The sequence below is a fragment of the Aspergillus fijiensis genome (genome assembly GCF_003184825.1).
Source record: "Aspergillus fijiensis CBS 313.89 unplaced genomic scaffold BO72scaffold_26, whole genome shotgun sequence".
In the NCBI taxonomy this organism is placed as follows: domain Eukaryota; kingdom Fungi; phylum Ascomycota; class Eurotiomycetes; order Eurotiales; family Aspergillaceae; genus Aspergillus; species Aspergillus fijiensis.
Genome location: NW_024469002.1, coordinates 158016 through 172362, shown reverse-complemented (window position 1 = coordinate 172362; position 14347 = coordinate 158016). Strand labels below are relative to the sequence as shown.

Here is a 14347-nt window from a genome sequence, read left to right as displayed (position 1 = left end):
GTATTCGCAGACTCATGGGCCACTCAATTCAACATCTTCTGAAAATCTTCATTACCAAGGGTATCATATTTCTCACGTAACTAATCATACACATACCCACCCTCTGAAGCAACGTACTCCGAGGAGAATAAACCCTACGCAGCCAAAGCAGCCTTTTCGATCTGGTCACATCTCGCCAGAATCTCGGCCTTCCAGACCGAATAATCCTCCCTGCGATCCTCACTCAACCAATCCACGCGATCCTGCATCATGGTCCCCAACCCAGGCAGCAACCCGCGCCTCGTGTCGCGCCCCAACTGGAAGCGCTGCTTCTTGTGCCGCGGAGCCCCGACACCACCACCACCACCATCCTCCTCACCCCCATTCTCCCCCTCATCGTCCAGAAACTCCGCATCACCATCCACCTCCCCGGCCCTGGGGATATTCTCAAACCACTCCGTGCCCTGCGCCCACCCCTGCTCCATAACCAGTGCAATCCACTGATCCACATCCTCACGGTGCCGCCTCTCCGTTGCCGGCAGCCCCAAACTCACCAACGCCGTCTGCCGCATCTCCGTAAAGGTCTTCTTATCCATGACCTTCGCATCCTCCCCTTCTCCCCCGGCATGGGCGGCATCATCAGCAGCAGGCTGACGCCGTCTCGCGAGAACAAGGAAATAAACCGCGACGACCAGCGCATCCACGATCTCCTTGTACTCTTCGTCTACCGCCTCACCGGCATCGGAATTGCGGGCGGCGGTGAGCACGGGCTCCAGGAACTCGAGCATCTCGTCGTCGAGGTCCTCGTCGTGTTTCGCGTGGGTCATCGCGGTCGTGGTCTTGGTCACGAAGAAGAGGATCGAGGATACGCCCGCGAAGATGTGCGGGGCAAGGGTTCGCGAGATCGGGGGCCGCGACCAGGTGCTCATGCGTGGGGCCGGGGTGGAGAGGGTCTTGCAGACGGTGCGGATCGAGGTCATTACCCAGTTCGGGGCGTCGGGGATTTTGGTGGTTGTGGGAATCGGGACATTGAGGCGGGGGCGGTTGGGGGTGCTCGTGGGTTGGGGTCTGGGGCGCGGGGTGCTGGTGCTGGTGCTGGTGCTGGTGTGGGTTGGGGTTCTTGTAGTGTCGTGCGGGAGGGATCGTTTGAGGGGGCTGGATTTGGTGGGTGTGTTTTGGAGGGCTGCGGCTGTTGCAGTTGTTAAAGGGTTCTTGGATGGGGTTTGGGTGAGGCGGTTTGCTTTCGTCGGGGTGGAGGAAGGGGTGGTGCGGCTGCGTGAGGGCGTGCCTGGGGCGGAGGAGGTGCCGCCGGAGAGGGAGCGGTCGAGGAAGGCGTAGAGTTTCTTGTAGGGTCGGGGTGGACACGGAGGATGGCCGAGCAGGGGAGGGAGCTTGAGCGTGCGGGTGAGTCTGGAGGTATCATGGTCAGTCTAAACATGATGTTTATCGGGGGAGTGTAGCTAGCTACCTCCGACAGGCGATCTCCGCACAGGCATAGGGCCGCGCGATTTCTTCTTCAGGCTTCAGGCTCGAGGACAGGCTGCGCGACTGCGCGACGAGGGAGACAGCCAAGCTGAGGAGATCCGGTGGCAGGTCTTGAGCATGAGTGGGCAGGAGGGTTGCGAGCGCCTGCTCCACCGGCCTGTTGTTCATGATGTCTGTCGCAAGAGATGAGGAAAGTGGATGTCGAGAGGCGTGCTAGTAAAGGGCGGGCAGGGTTTCCAATGACTGGCCTGGGATATGGATTCAAGAGGTATGTACCAGCAGCTCACAGTCAGGCTCAATGGTCTCCGATCTGGCCAAAGTGATGTGTTTCGAGGATGGAACAAACAAAACTGGATGCGTCGAATCAACAATCATGGCCGTCATGTGACCGGCGGATGGCGGAGGATTTGCGCGGCGCCGATAACCACCTCCGATAGAGCTTCCTTCACTTGAAACCTGCAGCTGTCTTTCCTCCGCATAACGGTCCTCTCAATCACTCTCCGCTGACCTCCAGACAACAATCACACCATGTCTGTCACAGTACGCTACCCTTTCCTTCCGCACCACACTCATTCCAGCAGCGCAACCAGCTAACAGTAGCAAGCTACACACCACCCACGGCGACCTAAAGGTCGAACTCTTCTGCGAAGCCGTCCCCAAAACCGCAGAGGTGCGTCTACTCCAGCTTCAACCTCTACACTCAACCCCACACTCACCCTTTAAAAAAAAAAACCCCTCGAACCCTTCCAGCGCTAACCTCTCCCCCACAAAAACAGAATTTCCTCGCCCTCAGCGCCAGCGGCGCCTACAACACCACCCCATTCCACCGCTACATCCCGGGCTTCATGATCCAAGGCGGCGACATCTCCCTCTCCAGCCACCCAATCAACCCCGACACCCAAAAGCCGCCGCTGCCCATCGAAGGCCCGATCCCCAAAGGCGGCACGTCGATCCACCACCCCTACGCCCTGAACCAGGAGATCCACCTGCCGGCCCTCAAGCACCACACGCGGGGGATCCTGTCGATGGCGTCGCGGCCCGTGAAGGACCGCACGGCGCCGGGGTCCCAGGGCGCGACGGGCCCCACGATCAACGGGAGTCAGTTCTTCATCACGCTGGCGGCGGCGCCGCATCTGGACGGGGCGAGCACGGTGTTCGGGAAGGTGTTGAATCTGACGGCGCAGGATGAGGGAGGCGATGTTCTGGGGCGGTTGGAGAAGGCGAAGATTAAGGTGGATAAGAAGGGGAGGGTCGTGCAGCCTTCCCCCCAGGAGGAGGAGGAGGGGGTATGGGAACGCGTGGGCATTGAGAGGGTGACTGTGCATGCTAATCCTTTTGCGGGGTAGACTTTTTGTGTCTACTTGACTTTGGGTATTTTTTAAAGATTTGCCGCGGTATGGGGATACTAGTAGGTAAAGGGATGCGCTTGCTTGAATGGGCTTTCCGGTTCCTATGGATTGGAAGGCTAAAGGGGACAGGAACACTGTTGGGGATGGGATTGGATACGCATATGCATAACTCAGGCCGAGTCCGAGTCTCCGGCCAGTCGGAGACTAGCTTCGAGGAATTGGGGCCTCGAGACTTTGTCGCTCTGGGGCACCTGGCATCCACCGTGCAGCAGTGTTCGCTGAGAACAAGTGATCGACTGTGCCGGTCACCCTGCAGGCTCCGAGGTCGTCATCGCTCTACGGCCGACAGCAACAGCGGCAGCTACTCCCATACCATCCATCCAAGCAAGCCACCATGCCCCCCGCGGAATACAGCTCGACTATACAGCACGACATTAAGGTATGAGGCTCGACATGATAACATCGCACCATAATCAGCAGCCTGGGATTACTCCATAATACCTCTTGCCTCGAGTGAGCCCAAGATTTTGGATGGGGTCATACGTGGAAGGCGAAGGTATGCGGAGCACAATCATCAAGTATTGAACACCGCCACGAGCGTGGGACATATACTTTGAAGCATCCCTTACAAAATAGTACGATCTGTGCCAAGTTCATATCGTAGTTTCCTTTACACTTAGTCCTATCATTGCGATCCTTAGGCTTTCCATGCCGTCTGGCCGGGTCGTTCGAGCACCGGCAGAAGCTGAAGTATAGAAACGTGACCAATCACGACGCATCATCCCAGCTCAGGCTCCGCTACCAAGCCTTCTTCAGATTCCAGTCTGCTGCTCCTACAAGTACTGCACAAGAGAATCAGCTGATATCGAGAATGGTCATTCATTTATGTTCGTCGCAAACTTTTGTATATGCACAACAAGACTAGCAAAAAAGCGCTCCATAGCCACATAGCCCACACCGTACAATGCTCACTCTCGGATATCTTGCAACGTTGGCAAAAGACAACACCTGGAATGTATCATGGGCATCGTGAAGAAACCGAGACAAATGTCATCATTAATCAATAAGAAAGAGAAAAAAAAAAAGTCTAAGGGTATCGAGTCCGTTCATCACTGCTGCTCAGCGGGCTTCTCCTCCTGCTCCTCCTTCTGCTCCGCATCAGCCTCGTAGCCCTCGGTCTTCATGTCCTTCAGTCCGAGCTCCTCCTCCTCCTCGTCCGTGCGAATGTAATCCTCAGTGGTGATCTGCTCGTCCTTGGCCGGGGCGCACAGGTCCTGGACGTAGCTGCTGGCCATGGGGTCCTCCAGGGTGATGACGAACTTCAGCTCGCCGGCGATGGCGGCGTCGAGACGCTTGAAGAAGCGCTCCCACTTCGCCTTGTCGTCAGTGGCCATACTGTCACCAGCACTGGTGTCAGCGAAGTCGAAGATCTGGCCGTGCAGCTGGTCACGGATCTCGGTCAGGAGACCTTCGACGGTAGTGAACCGACCGCCGAGAGTGCCGGGCTCGACGCGAACCTCGAGCTCTTCGCTGTAAAGGGCGCAAGTGTCGCTCTTGAGGATGTCACGGGCGAGGTCAACTTCATTCTCGACGCTGAGGGTGATACGCTTGCCCTTCTCGGGCACCTCTCCACCAGTCTTCACGTCACTGGACTTGTATCCACAGTGTTCGCAAACGGTGGCCCAGAGAAGGACCTCGCGGAAGTAAGGGATGTTGACCTTGCGAAGATTGACCTCGCAAGACTTGAGACAGGCGGGGCACTCGGCGGGGATAGAGTATTCCTTGCCATCAACGATCTCCTCGTCTTCCTCCTGACCCGTGCCCTGGTGCTGCACAGCATTGGGGTCGCCACTGATTCCGAGCTCCTCGTTCTGCTCGTGGGTGCGCAGGTAGTCGCGGCGACGGTACTTGTGGCCGGAATCTTGGGTAGTGGGGGCGATCCAGGAGTTACCACTGGGGTCGTCGAGGGAAATAGTGAAGGGGAAGCCTTGGCCTTCGAGGATCTTCTCGAGCTTCTCGATGATGGGCACGAGAGCGTTGTAAAGTTCAGGAGCTTGCTCCTTGCGCAGGTCCTGCTCGCTGGACAGGTTGTCGTAGATCTTGCGGATGACACCTTCGACGGTGGTCAACTGGCCCTCGCCCTTGGGCATCTCGATACCAAGGGACTCGAGCTTGAAGACTGAGACGTCACTGCGGACCACCTGGCGCTGCAAGTCGGTCTCATTCTCGACCTCGAGATGGTAGATAGATCCCTTCTCTTGGATCTGCGAGGCGGACTTGATCGAGTTGTTCTTGAAATGGCAGTGTTCGCATTCGAAAGCCTCGAGAATGACGTCGCGGAAATAGGGGATACGGATCAGTAAGAAAGTGGTACGTCCCTTGGAAAAATCGCGCATCAGTCTACTGAGTCAATGATAGGCGTGGGTGAATTGACATACATTCTGCTCGCAGTTCATGCAAAGACTTTCCACCGTCATCGCTCCGGTTTCCTCGTTGCGATCCACGAGGTCACCAGGCTTCTGGAAAGCCACCTGCTCGTCGTCTGCAGACATTGTGAGATTGTTTGCTGTTTGAGAATTAATCAAGGGTATCTTAAAAATGAAAAAGTGCAAACGGGGAGTTCTACTCTAAGGACGTTTATAGAGAGATGGAAATTTTAGCCAGCGTCGGCGGGAACGTTCCTTTGCCTTCCACTCCCTAACTTATCGCCGTGGCGGGGCAATTTTTTTCAGGAGGGGCAGCGGAGAATTAGTCAGCCCGGCCAGATCAGTTCCTCGCCCTGGATGCCTGAGGCCGCATGGCATCAACGCCATGACAGCTAAGTTAGTTATAGTAGGCATCAGTTCGCACTCTCGTAAGCACTCGAGGGAAACAACTCGACCTTATGCAGTGGCTAACTCCAGTCACAAACCAATAAGTCAATCTGACGCGAGGTCTGCACTCAATCTCTAGGCCCCACAGTAAGACCTCTATTGGCCGAGGTCGGTCTTGCAGGAAGGCAACTTGACAAGATCCTAAACTTGAGACAGCCAGTTGGCTCGCGATGCGACTATTGAGCTTACCTCCAGGCCCTTGTAGTCATTCTCTAGCCAGACTATTTGCAACTTCATTGGGCAAAGAGGATGAGGTCTCTATCAGCTGGCACATCCAGTCCGCCGCATGACGTTCTTTCACGAAGATGCGGGGAAGCACCTCCCTATGTCCGAGGTTGCTGCAGGGATTGCTTGCCAATCAATCCCTGCGAAGACCCCGGTTTCGAAGGCCAAATTTTGAGTCAGGCACCTCTCTCATTGGCGATCACTGTACGGGGAGTAGAAGCAGCATTGATCTCCTACCTGAACAGGACTGCGAGACCCCCTCCTCCTGTGGCAATGGAGCGGGGTTGCTAGGCATCCTCGGTATGTTTTCGATACATGGAACCTACTCACAAACTTTTGCCGAAGAATATCCTCAATGAGGGCAATCGATCTTTCCATGGTGATATGCTTGCTTGAACGGTGCCTCCCAGCATTAGTCTGCAGAGACTAACGCGCGGTCAGTTCGATAGATCATGACGCCCACCAATGCTAAAGCTGTATGAAGCCCCGATCTTTATCTCCCTGAATCGATGAGCATGATCATCGGCAATGTCGGCTTTGAATTGAGTTCATTAGCAGCAGCTGTAAATGTACCTTTGACGTCCCATCACGTGGGAAGGAGGCGAAGCAGCTATAAAGAAGCAACTCCTCCTTCGCTTGACCATAGTAAGAGCCGAACCTTTTCTTTCCCAACCATCGGCCTTGTGAATCTGTGACAAGGATTACCCCAAATACACCATGACTATCCGCATGAACCCTATTCCCAAGCAACAGCGCGCTGCTGTTCGTAGCGGGTCAGGCGACACGGCCACCACCAGTATCGAAACCATCGATGTGGATCTCCCCGGACCAGGCGAGATCTTGGTCCGCATTACGTGGACCGGGTTTTGCGGCTCTGATAAGTCTCTCCTTCAGGATGAATGGGCTGGGTTTGGGGTGACAATGAAGCCCCAGAGCAAGGGGGTCGCAGGACATGAAGGTGTCGGCGTTGTTGTAGCGGTTGGCGAAGGCATGGAGAGCCGTTGGAGCATCGGGGACCGCGCTGGCATCAAGTGGATTGCGAAGACCTGCGGCGAATGCGAGTTTTGTTTGAGCGGCGTGGATGAGGTCAACTGCCTCAGACAGATCAACAGCGGGTTTACCACCCCGGGTACCTTCCAAGAGTACTGTGTGGCTGATGGCCGGTATACTTCCAAAATCCCCGACGGGGTTTCGGATGAAGAGGCGGGGCCTATTATGTGCGGTGGAGTGACTGCCTATGTTGCATGCAAGCGGTAAGTTACCGTTACTCTTGTTGATGGCGGTCGAGCTATACTGAGCATGTGTGTGTCTTGACTAGGGCCAATGTCAAAGCTGGCCAGTGGATTGTACTCCCCGGAGCTGGCGGTGGCCTAGGTCATCTGGCGATTCAATATGCACGGGCGATGGGCATGCGAGTCATCGCTATCGATGGCGGTGATGATAAACGAGAGTTGTGCCATAAGCTTGGGGCGGAGGTGTTCATTGACTTCCTAGTGACAACAGACATTCCTGCGGAGATCAGGAAGATCACAACATACGGCGCACATGGAGTAATCGTGACAGCTGCAACGAAGACAGTGTATGCGACAGCGCCCACATATCTTCGTCCGAATGGCACGTTGGTGGCTGTCGGTCTGCCTGCGGATCCCACCGTGCTCGCGGGGGCTCCTCCCATGTTGTTGTCTCTCAGGAGATTGAATATTGTTGGTACCCTGACAGGAACGCTGAAAGACGTCGAAGAGGCTCTGGATTTCACAGCACGAGATGTCGTTCACGTAAGGCACCATCACTACTATCTGAATCACGAGTCAGTCGCGCTAATAGCAAATAGCCTGTTTTGGTCAAGGGAAGACTCGAAGACCTCAACTCATGGGTCGAGAAGATGAAGAAAGGTCAATTGGCTGGGCGCGCAGTGCTTCAGGTTGCGAACTGATCATTGACTATTCGGGAAGGCATCGATTAACCTTGGGGGAATCGGGTTGGTTACCTTGCGGTTTGCGTCACCCCAAGATTTTTCAGTGTCTCATTCTTTGCTGAACATGAATGTGAATATCGTCTGTAAAATACTTTAGGAAAGCAAAGGAATAATCAATTATTTTCAGAGAGCTAAGCGACGCCCAGTAAATGTTGCCTAAATCGATTTTTTAAATTATACAGTCGTGTTGAAGCGATCCTCCTCGTCGCCATCCTTTGTATAAGTCTCCCGAGCGTCCATCTGTTCCTGCTCGGCCTCACCCAACACAAGGTTCTCACGTTTCTCAAGGTCTTCTTCCGTCTCCATAGGAGCGTCAACAGGGGTCTCTTCTCCGCTAGCCTCCTCAACCGCAGGGGTCGAAGATCCGGTCTCGCCAGAGCGCTTGTGTGTGGTGTTAACCAGCGGGGTGTGGTCGTTGAACAGACGCTGGAGCATCGCGCGGCGGTCCTCTTTGGGAAGCATCAGGTTGACAGAGTACATGGAACGCCAAAGGGGGAGGGCCATGTTCTCACTAGTCTTGTGTTAGCCTTTGTCGTGGATTTAAAGCAAGGGTTTGTATACGTACGTGAATCCTTCTTGGCCCGGAGTAGGTCTGATGTATAGGATGCTGCATCCCATGGGAATGTCTCTGACACGCTCGCCAATCTCTCCAAGGTTCTTCCAACCGTCCTGGTCAACCTTGGGGAACATCTCCACGAGGAGGCTACGTAGGGTCTCCTTCTGGGTCAGGGTGACGGCCCGAGCAGGGCCAAGCCAAGGCTCGAGCATTCTCAAGCCATCAGTCTGTACACGCCAGCGACAGACACCTTCACGCTGCACATCCTGCTTGACAAACATCTTGACACCGCAGTGCACGAACTTCATACCGGCTCCCTCATTTGAGGAAAGGATGTCGCGAGCCAGGGCGCTAGTGTAGTAAATGGTTCTCGTGGGGAGAGCTTCGGCATTGCGGACCATGAAACGGTCTCGGGGGAAGCGCTTGGAAATCTGGTAGAATTCGTAGATGGGGTCAAGCTCGGCGTGGTTAGGATCTAAGTACTTGAATGGTTCCTCCACCGGCTGGCCGTTCTTGCGCTTCTGCGGGAGCTGAGGCTTCGACTGGGTCGAGGCTTGTGTGGTTTCAGCAGGAGCCGGAGTAGCATCAGAAGTCTCAATGTCAGTGACGGCAGGCTGTGCAGGAGTGTGAATAGGACGGTCGCCGATAATAACCTCAGCGCCATTCTCAAGCTTAGTCCGCTTAGCGGGGAGCTCATCCTCAATGCTTTCCGCATCACGCTTGACAGGAACAGGCTCGCTGGTAGCCGAGTAAGGCAACTGATGTGTAGCCTCAGCAACGGTCGCGTTCTTCTGGGCCTCCAGGTCAGCCTCCTTGTCGTGGGCGACGAGGTCATCCAACGCATCAATCTTCTCCAGGGGCTGTCCGTTCCCTTGCTTCTGCTTGAAATCAAGCTCCTCAGCAAGGGCAGCGACAGAGGCCTTAGGGATGACCTTGGAGGAGTCCTCGGGCTTGGCACGGATCTCAGACAGCTTCTCCAGGACGACGATGAAGAAGCCACCGGTGTCCTGCATGTGGGGGTAGATGCGCAGACATCTCTCAAGAGGCAGGTCCTCGGTAGGTGGGAACATGCCTTCAGCGATTCTGCCCAGACCGCTGATGCCTTCCTTCTCCTTGCGCTCTTCAACCTCCTTCCAGCTATCGTAGAAACGGCCTTCGCGGTCCATGACCTTCCAGTTGCGAAGTCCAGGGGCGCGCTTCAGCTCAGGAAGCTCCTTGCTGCAATCCACGATGCGAACGTTGGCAGAGCCACAGCGGCTGAGCGCACTGGCAATGACGGCCTCGTTCTCGATCGGGTTCATACTGCAAGTGGAGTAGACGACCCGACCGCCGACCTTCAGCATCTGCAGAGCACGGACGAGAATGCGGACCTGGGTGGCGTGCAGTCCAAGAGCATTGTTCGCGTTCCAATCCTTCCAGACACCCCAGTTCTTCCGGGCAGTTCCATCACCAGTGCAGGGCACGTCGGCCAGGATACGGTCGAACTTCAGGTAGCGGGCCTTTCCAGGCTTGCCGTTGACGCTGGGCTCGGAGGGCAGCTTGATCGAGGGGAACAAGGTAGCGTCGTGGTTGGTGACAATCAGGTTCGGGGAACTCAAGCGCTTCATCTGGTGGATAAGCATGTGAGCACGCTTGTAGTCGGCGTCGTTGGCGATGAGCAGGCCGGTGGTTCTGCCATCATCGTTGAGGCCCTCGGGTCCGATAGGCTCCTCGCCAGCGGTACCCTCAGCAACCTGCTGCGTGACCTGGCGCATAGCTTCCTCCTCGCCAGTGTGAACCATCTCCATCAATTGTGCAGACTTGCTGCCAGGGGCAGCACACATGTCCAGAACCGTCATTCCAGGCTTGAGATCCATGAGGAGCGGGGGGATCATGCTGACGACCTCCTGTCTGCTGATGTTGCCGACCTCAGTCTCGGCGACGAGGAACTTCTGGAAAGACGCGAAGGGCGCAAAGCGACGAACGACCTGCTTGGGGGTGGTCATGGACCATGCGAGCTCGTCGGGATACCAGGGGACGGGGCGAGGGGGCTCGACGAAGTTGCCCTCATATTTGATGGAGGTGATCTCGGGGACGTATTGATCCTTGAGTTTCTTCTGCACGGCAAGAGCATGGCTGTGCGATCATGAACGTCAGCAATGGGCCAAGTATAGCCTGTCGCGCAGCTTTTATCTGCGGGGTTGTTACGGAACGATAGGCTCTTTTAGTGTTTTTGCGCATAACGTACCCTCGAGAGCCAGTGAAGCGGAAACTGTTGGGGAGGTCCCTCTTGAGAGCAGCCCAGAAAGCCTCCTTCTCCTCCTCCGGGATGAAAGCCTGGGAGTTGTAGTAGTTCTCGAACTTCTCGTTCTCCCTGGAAATCTGCTGCCAGTTCTTGCGCTCGCCGCCTCTGCCACCACCCTGCGACCGAGGATCAGCATGAAGTCGGGACGACAAGAGCCGAATCAACCGAGAGCAGCGGTGCTCTAGGGGTTGGAAAGGGTTCAGAAGGCCACACATACCTTCTTTCCGCGTTTACCCATGATGATCGAGTCGTGATGTGAGAGATTAGAGTGGGCTGGGACTGGCCGCAATTTCTCCGCTGCAGAAATCTTATCAGCAAAGCTCGCCCGCTCGCCATGAGCGCTTATGTAACGGGTCTGGATTGCAGCCAAGCTAGTCCTAAAACAGCCGTCGTCTATAGAGGGCAGTATTGCTTTTATTCCCCAATTGACAGTCAACTTTCTCTGCATTTGAAGAGACTAAACTTGGGCTGTACTTTGATGGGGTGCTGAATGCGTGAAGCAGCGCAGTCTATCATATTAACCACCACAATCATCACAACTGGCCGCATCGAGACATGACCACACTTCGCCAGATCTGATATCAGATACCAAGGATTCGCACATGATGATGATGATGCCGCAGCTACTCTATCACACAAGCTGCCTGGTGGTGAGAAACTAAGTAGATACATACTTATTACCTGCATGTTGACTCGGCTAACCGCCATGAATTGGACCCACCAAGTAGTGCCTCAATCCGGTTCCGCGCAAGGCGAATTGACACCCATGTCCAGTAAATCATGCTACAGCATAAACAAGCACAGCAAACACATCACGTACTCTGGAAAACCTCTGTACCAGTCGTCATTGTGCATCAGAGATGCATATAGCCCTTGCATCCCGCTGCGTCAACTCTATATCGCCAACGCATAGAATCACCGCCTCGTGGCTGACAGACAGGCATATAAGAACCGTAGACGCCGGTTTCGATGCTAGCCTCTCGATGGCTGTATTTTTGCATTGAGCACGATCCTGAGGGCTCTTACACTGAGTGATGAACGTCGAGCACATTGAGTACTCGTCCGCCTCGTCTGTTGGTATAGGGCGACAACCAGGCGCAGGATATCCGGAAGGAGGCTTCAGAGCATGGCTGGTCGTATTCGGAGCGTGGTGCGCCTTGGTTCCGACCTGGGGGATACTGCACACCGCTGGAGCGATTTACTTATGGACCAGCACGCATCAACTGCAGCATTACGAGCCGGCGAGCTATGGCTGGATTTACAGCGCATATGGGTTCTTCGTCTATTTTGCGGGAGCGCCGATGGGTGTGTACAGATATCTGCACTTTTCCTACGGAGACGGGAGAACTGACCGGCTGAGCTAGGGTGGATCTTTGATGCTTGGGGGCCGACTTACTTAGTCCTTTCGGGGTCAGTTGGCATGGTACTGTCGTTGATCTGCTTCAGTTTCAGTGACGGTAATGCTGTTGACAGAACGGGTCAGCAAGCAGCAGCAGCTAACAATACCCAGAGTACTATTCGATCTTCCTCTCCCTCAGCTTTCTAGGTGGACTATCAGCCAGTGCGCTCACCACCCCAGCCATGGCAACCATAAGCCACTGGTTCGAACGTCGCCGGGCCTTTGCAACCGGTGTAGCCTGCACCGGCGGCGGACTCGGAGGCGTGATCTTCCCCCTCATCATCTACTTCACCGCGCCGAAGATCGGATTCGGGTGGTCAATTCGCATTATCGCTCTCATCAGTGCTACCTTGCTTTCCATTGCTTGTTGCCTGGTCACGACGCAGCTACCCGCCAGGACAGACAGCTGTAGAGAACTGACCCTCAAGCCACTGAAAGACCCTCGATTCGCCGCCACGACCGCTGCTATCTTTCTGACCGAGTGCGCCGTCTTCATCCCGGGCACCTATATCCCCTCGTACACCGTGCATGCGGGACTGAGCAACATCATCGCATACCTGTTGCTCGTTTTCCTGAATATCGGGACCATTCCAGGCCGACTCCTGCCGCCTCTCGCCGCCGACCGCCTCGGCCGCTTCAACACGATGATCATCTCGACTCTCATCTGTGCAATTCTAACCCTCGCCCTCTGGTACAAAGCAGGAGACAGCCTGGGAGCACTCGTGTGCTATGCCGTCTGCTTCGGATTCTGGTCCGGTGCCGCGCTGAGCCTGTCGCCCGTCTGCATCTCCCAGACATGCAGCGCCACGGAGTATGGGAGCCGAAGTGGCATCGCGTACAGCATTGCCAGCATCGGGATGCTCTTGGGGATCGGGTTAGCGGGGGTGATCGAGCAGCACAGCTATGGAGGCGTCATTATCTTCGCCGGGGTGTTGTTCCTTGCGGCTGCAGGGGCATTCGTCGTTGCTCGAGGGGTTTGTCGTGGCTGGGCGTGGGGAGTCAGGTTCTGAGCCGTTGCACCATGCAGGCTCGTTTAGGATGGTGGCTATGCAACCAGCCACTGGATACTGAAAGTACCGTCGTTCTTGATGCTTGTAGGTGCTTTTCTCGTCACGGCTGGGAACACATGCATGTTGGAGGGATAACGATCTTTGAACATCCAGCAGGCCATTGCCCGGACGTAAAAGAGCCTCGCACGGTCTACCACCAATCAGCTATGTTCCTGTTAGCGAACGGGATCCGAAGTCTTGAGTTAATATATCCTTGGCGATTCTTGACTACCCCCTACAGCCCGCCTTCCTACCATCGTAGATAAGAAGCACCTCAACGCCAACAGGGATTACTTAGAGCTCAAAGGAGAACAGACGAGCTGAAACACAAAGACCTCACAACAACACAACACTGAGCCTGAGATCCCTGTCATAACAGTAGCTATGGCTGAGCTTTCGAGAGCGGGTTTGTCCTAGCGGAAGAGAAAAAAAAAGCTTGGGTTGGCAAGCAGACACCCTAGGGCATAGACTAGACCAGGATCTCGATGCAATCCGCAGTCAGCAGTCAGCAAAAGGGGTAGTCTATCCTTCTGACAAGGGGGAAATGAACACTGGAAATAAATACTGTACCTCGCACCTGAGTCCGATCCAATGCAATGCATCTAGGAAGCTCTAGCCGTTGTCTCAAACCCAGGCTCAAACGGGGCTGAACCCGGGGAGGGAGGGAGGGGGGGGGGGCTGAAGTGAGCGATCTCCACGGGCTTGACTACACAGCCAGCCAAGACGCCCTACCTCATTTTAGATGTGAAGTTTTCGGTGATGATCTTCTTTCTCCTCGTGATGCTTTATGATCGAAACTCTTTTTGTACGCTACTAACCATGAGGAAAGCAATTGAGCAACGTTATTTTGTAGAGACTTAAGCACAGCAAACAACCCCTGATAAGTGATGTACATACAGTACCTGCTTGCTCATGTTTGAAGTGGCATCCTTGGTGTTGGCCCCCAACCGCAGCACCCGTGCAATTCTAGGGCCAAAACATCTCTCTCTATCTGTCTGTGCCACGCAAGGCTTAGAGTGTACCTACCATAGACTACAATGGATGTATAGCGTCCCCCACCCATGTGGATCTGGGGCTGATTTCCATGTGTATGTGTCCCTTTTTTACGAGTACTGTAGACTTCCGACACGAGCACCACAGCACACATCAGAAAAAAAATTAAAAAAAAAAAAA

At 55.0% G+C, this 14347-nt stretch overlaps 6 protein-coding genes across 6 annotated transcripts; 3 read left to right on the top strand and 3 right to left on the bottom strand.

Moving 5' to 3' along the window:
• Positions 1-58: 58 nt before the first annotated feature.
• BO72DRAFT_429980 (uncharacterized protein) lies at positions 59-1772 on the bottom strand. Its single transcript, XM_040943089.1, has 2 exons — positions 1448-1772; positions 59-1389 (listed from the first exon to the last, which is right to left on the bottom strand). Exons 1-2 carry the CDS (start codon positions 1630-1632, stop codon positions 135-137), a joined length of 1440 nt encoding a protein of 479 aa, XP_040800820.1. The 5' UTR covers positions 1633-1772; the 3' UTR covers positions 59-134.
• A 220-nt stretch (positions 1773-1992) lies between these two features.
• On the top strand, positions 1993-2810 carry cyp5 (putative peptidyl-prolyl cis-trans isomerase; the record flags this gene model as incomplete). Its single annotated transcript, XM_040946934.1, has 3 exons — positions 1993-2004; positions 2069-2134; positions 2241-2810. 3 exons carry the CDS (start codon positions 1993-1995, stop codon positions 2808-2810), a joined length of 648 nt encoding a protein of 215 aa, XP_040800819.1.
• A 1061-nt stretch (positions 2811-3871) lies between these two features.
• Positions 3872-5487, bottom strand: zpr1 (zinc finger-containing protein ZPR1). Its single transcript, XM_040944806.1, has 2 exons — positions 5252-5487; positions 3872-5191 (listed from the first exon to the last, which is right to left on the bottom strand). Exons 1-2 carry the CDS (start codon positions 5363-5365, stop codon positions 3923-3925), a joined length of 1383 nt encoding a protein of 460 aa, XP_040800818.1. The 5' UTR covers positions 5366-5487; the 3' UTR covers positions 3872-3922.
• Positions 5488-6434: 947 nt separating this feature from the next.
• Positions 6435-8015, top strand: BO72DRAFT_448503 (zinc-dependent alcohol dehydrogenase). Its single transcript, XM_040944805.1, has 3 exons — positions 6435-7164; positions 7230-7686; positions 7743-8015. Exons 1-3 carry the CDS (start codon positions 6629-6631, stop codon positions 7842-7844), a joined length of 1095 nt encoding a protein of 364 aa, XP_040800817.1. The 5' UTR covers positions 6435-6628; the 3' UTR covers positions 7845-8015.
• Positions 7996-11006, bottom strand: BO72DRAFT_405060 (tRNA (cytosine-C5-)-methyltransferase). Its single transcript, XM_040942274.1, has 4 exons — positions 10944-11006; positions 10670-10842; positions 8452-10557; positions 7996-8397 (listed from the first exon to the last, which is right to left on the bottom strand). The coding sequence occupies exons 1-4, from the start codon at positions 10962-10964 to the stop codon at positions 8061-8063; spliced, it is 2637 nt and encodes an 878-aa protein (XP_040800816.1). The 5' UTR covers positions 10965-11006; the 3' UTR covers positions 7996-8060.
• A 741-nt stretch (positions 11007-11747) lies between these two features.
• On the top strand, positions 11748-13135 carry BO72DRAFT_528134 (MFS general substrate transporter; the record flags this gene model as incomplete). Its single annotated transcript, XM_040950152.1, has 3 exons — positions 11748-12031; positions 12091-12183; positions 12237-13135. The coding sequence occupies exons 1-3, from the start codon at positions 11761-11763 to the stop codon at positions 13133-13135; spliced, it is 1263 nt and encodes a 420-aa protein (XP_040800815.1). The 5' UTR covers positions 11748-11760.
• Between the last annotated feature and the right edge of the window lie 1212 nt (positions 13136-14347).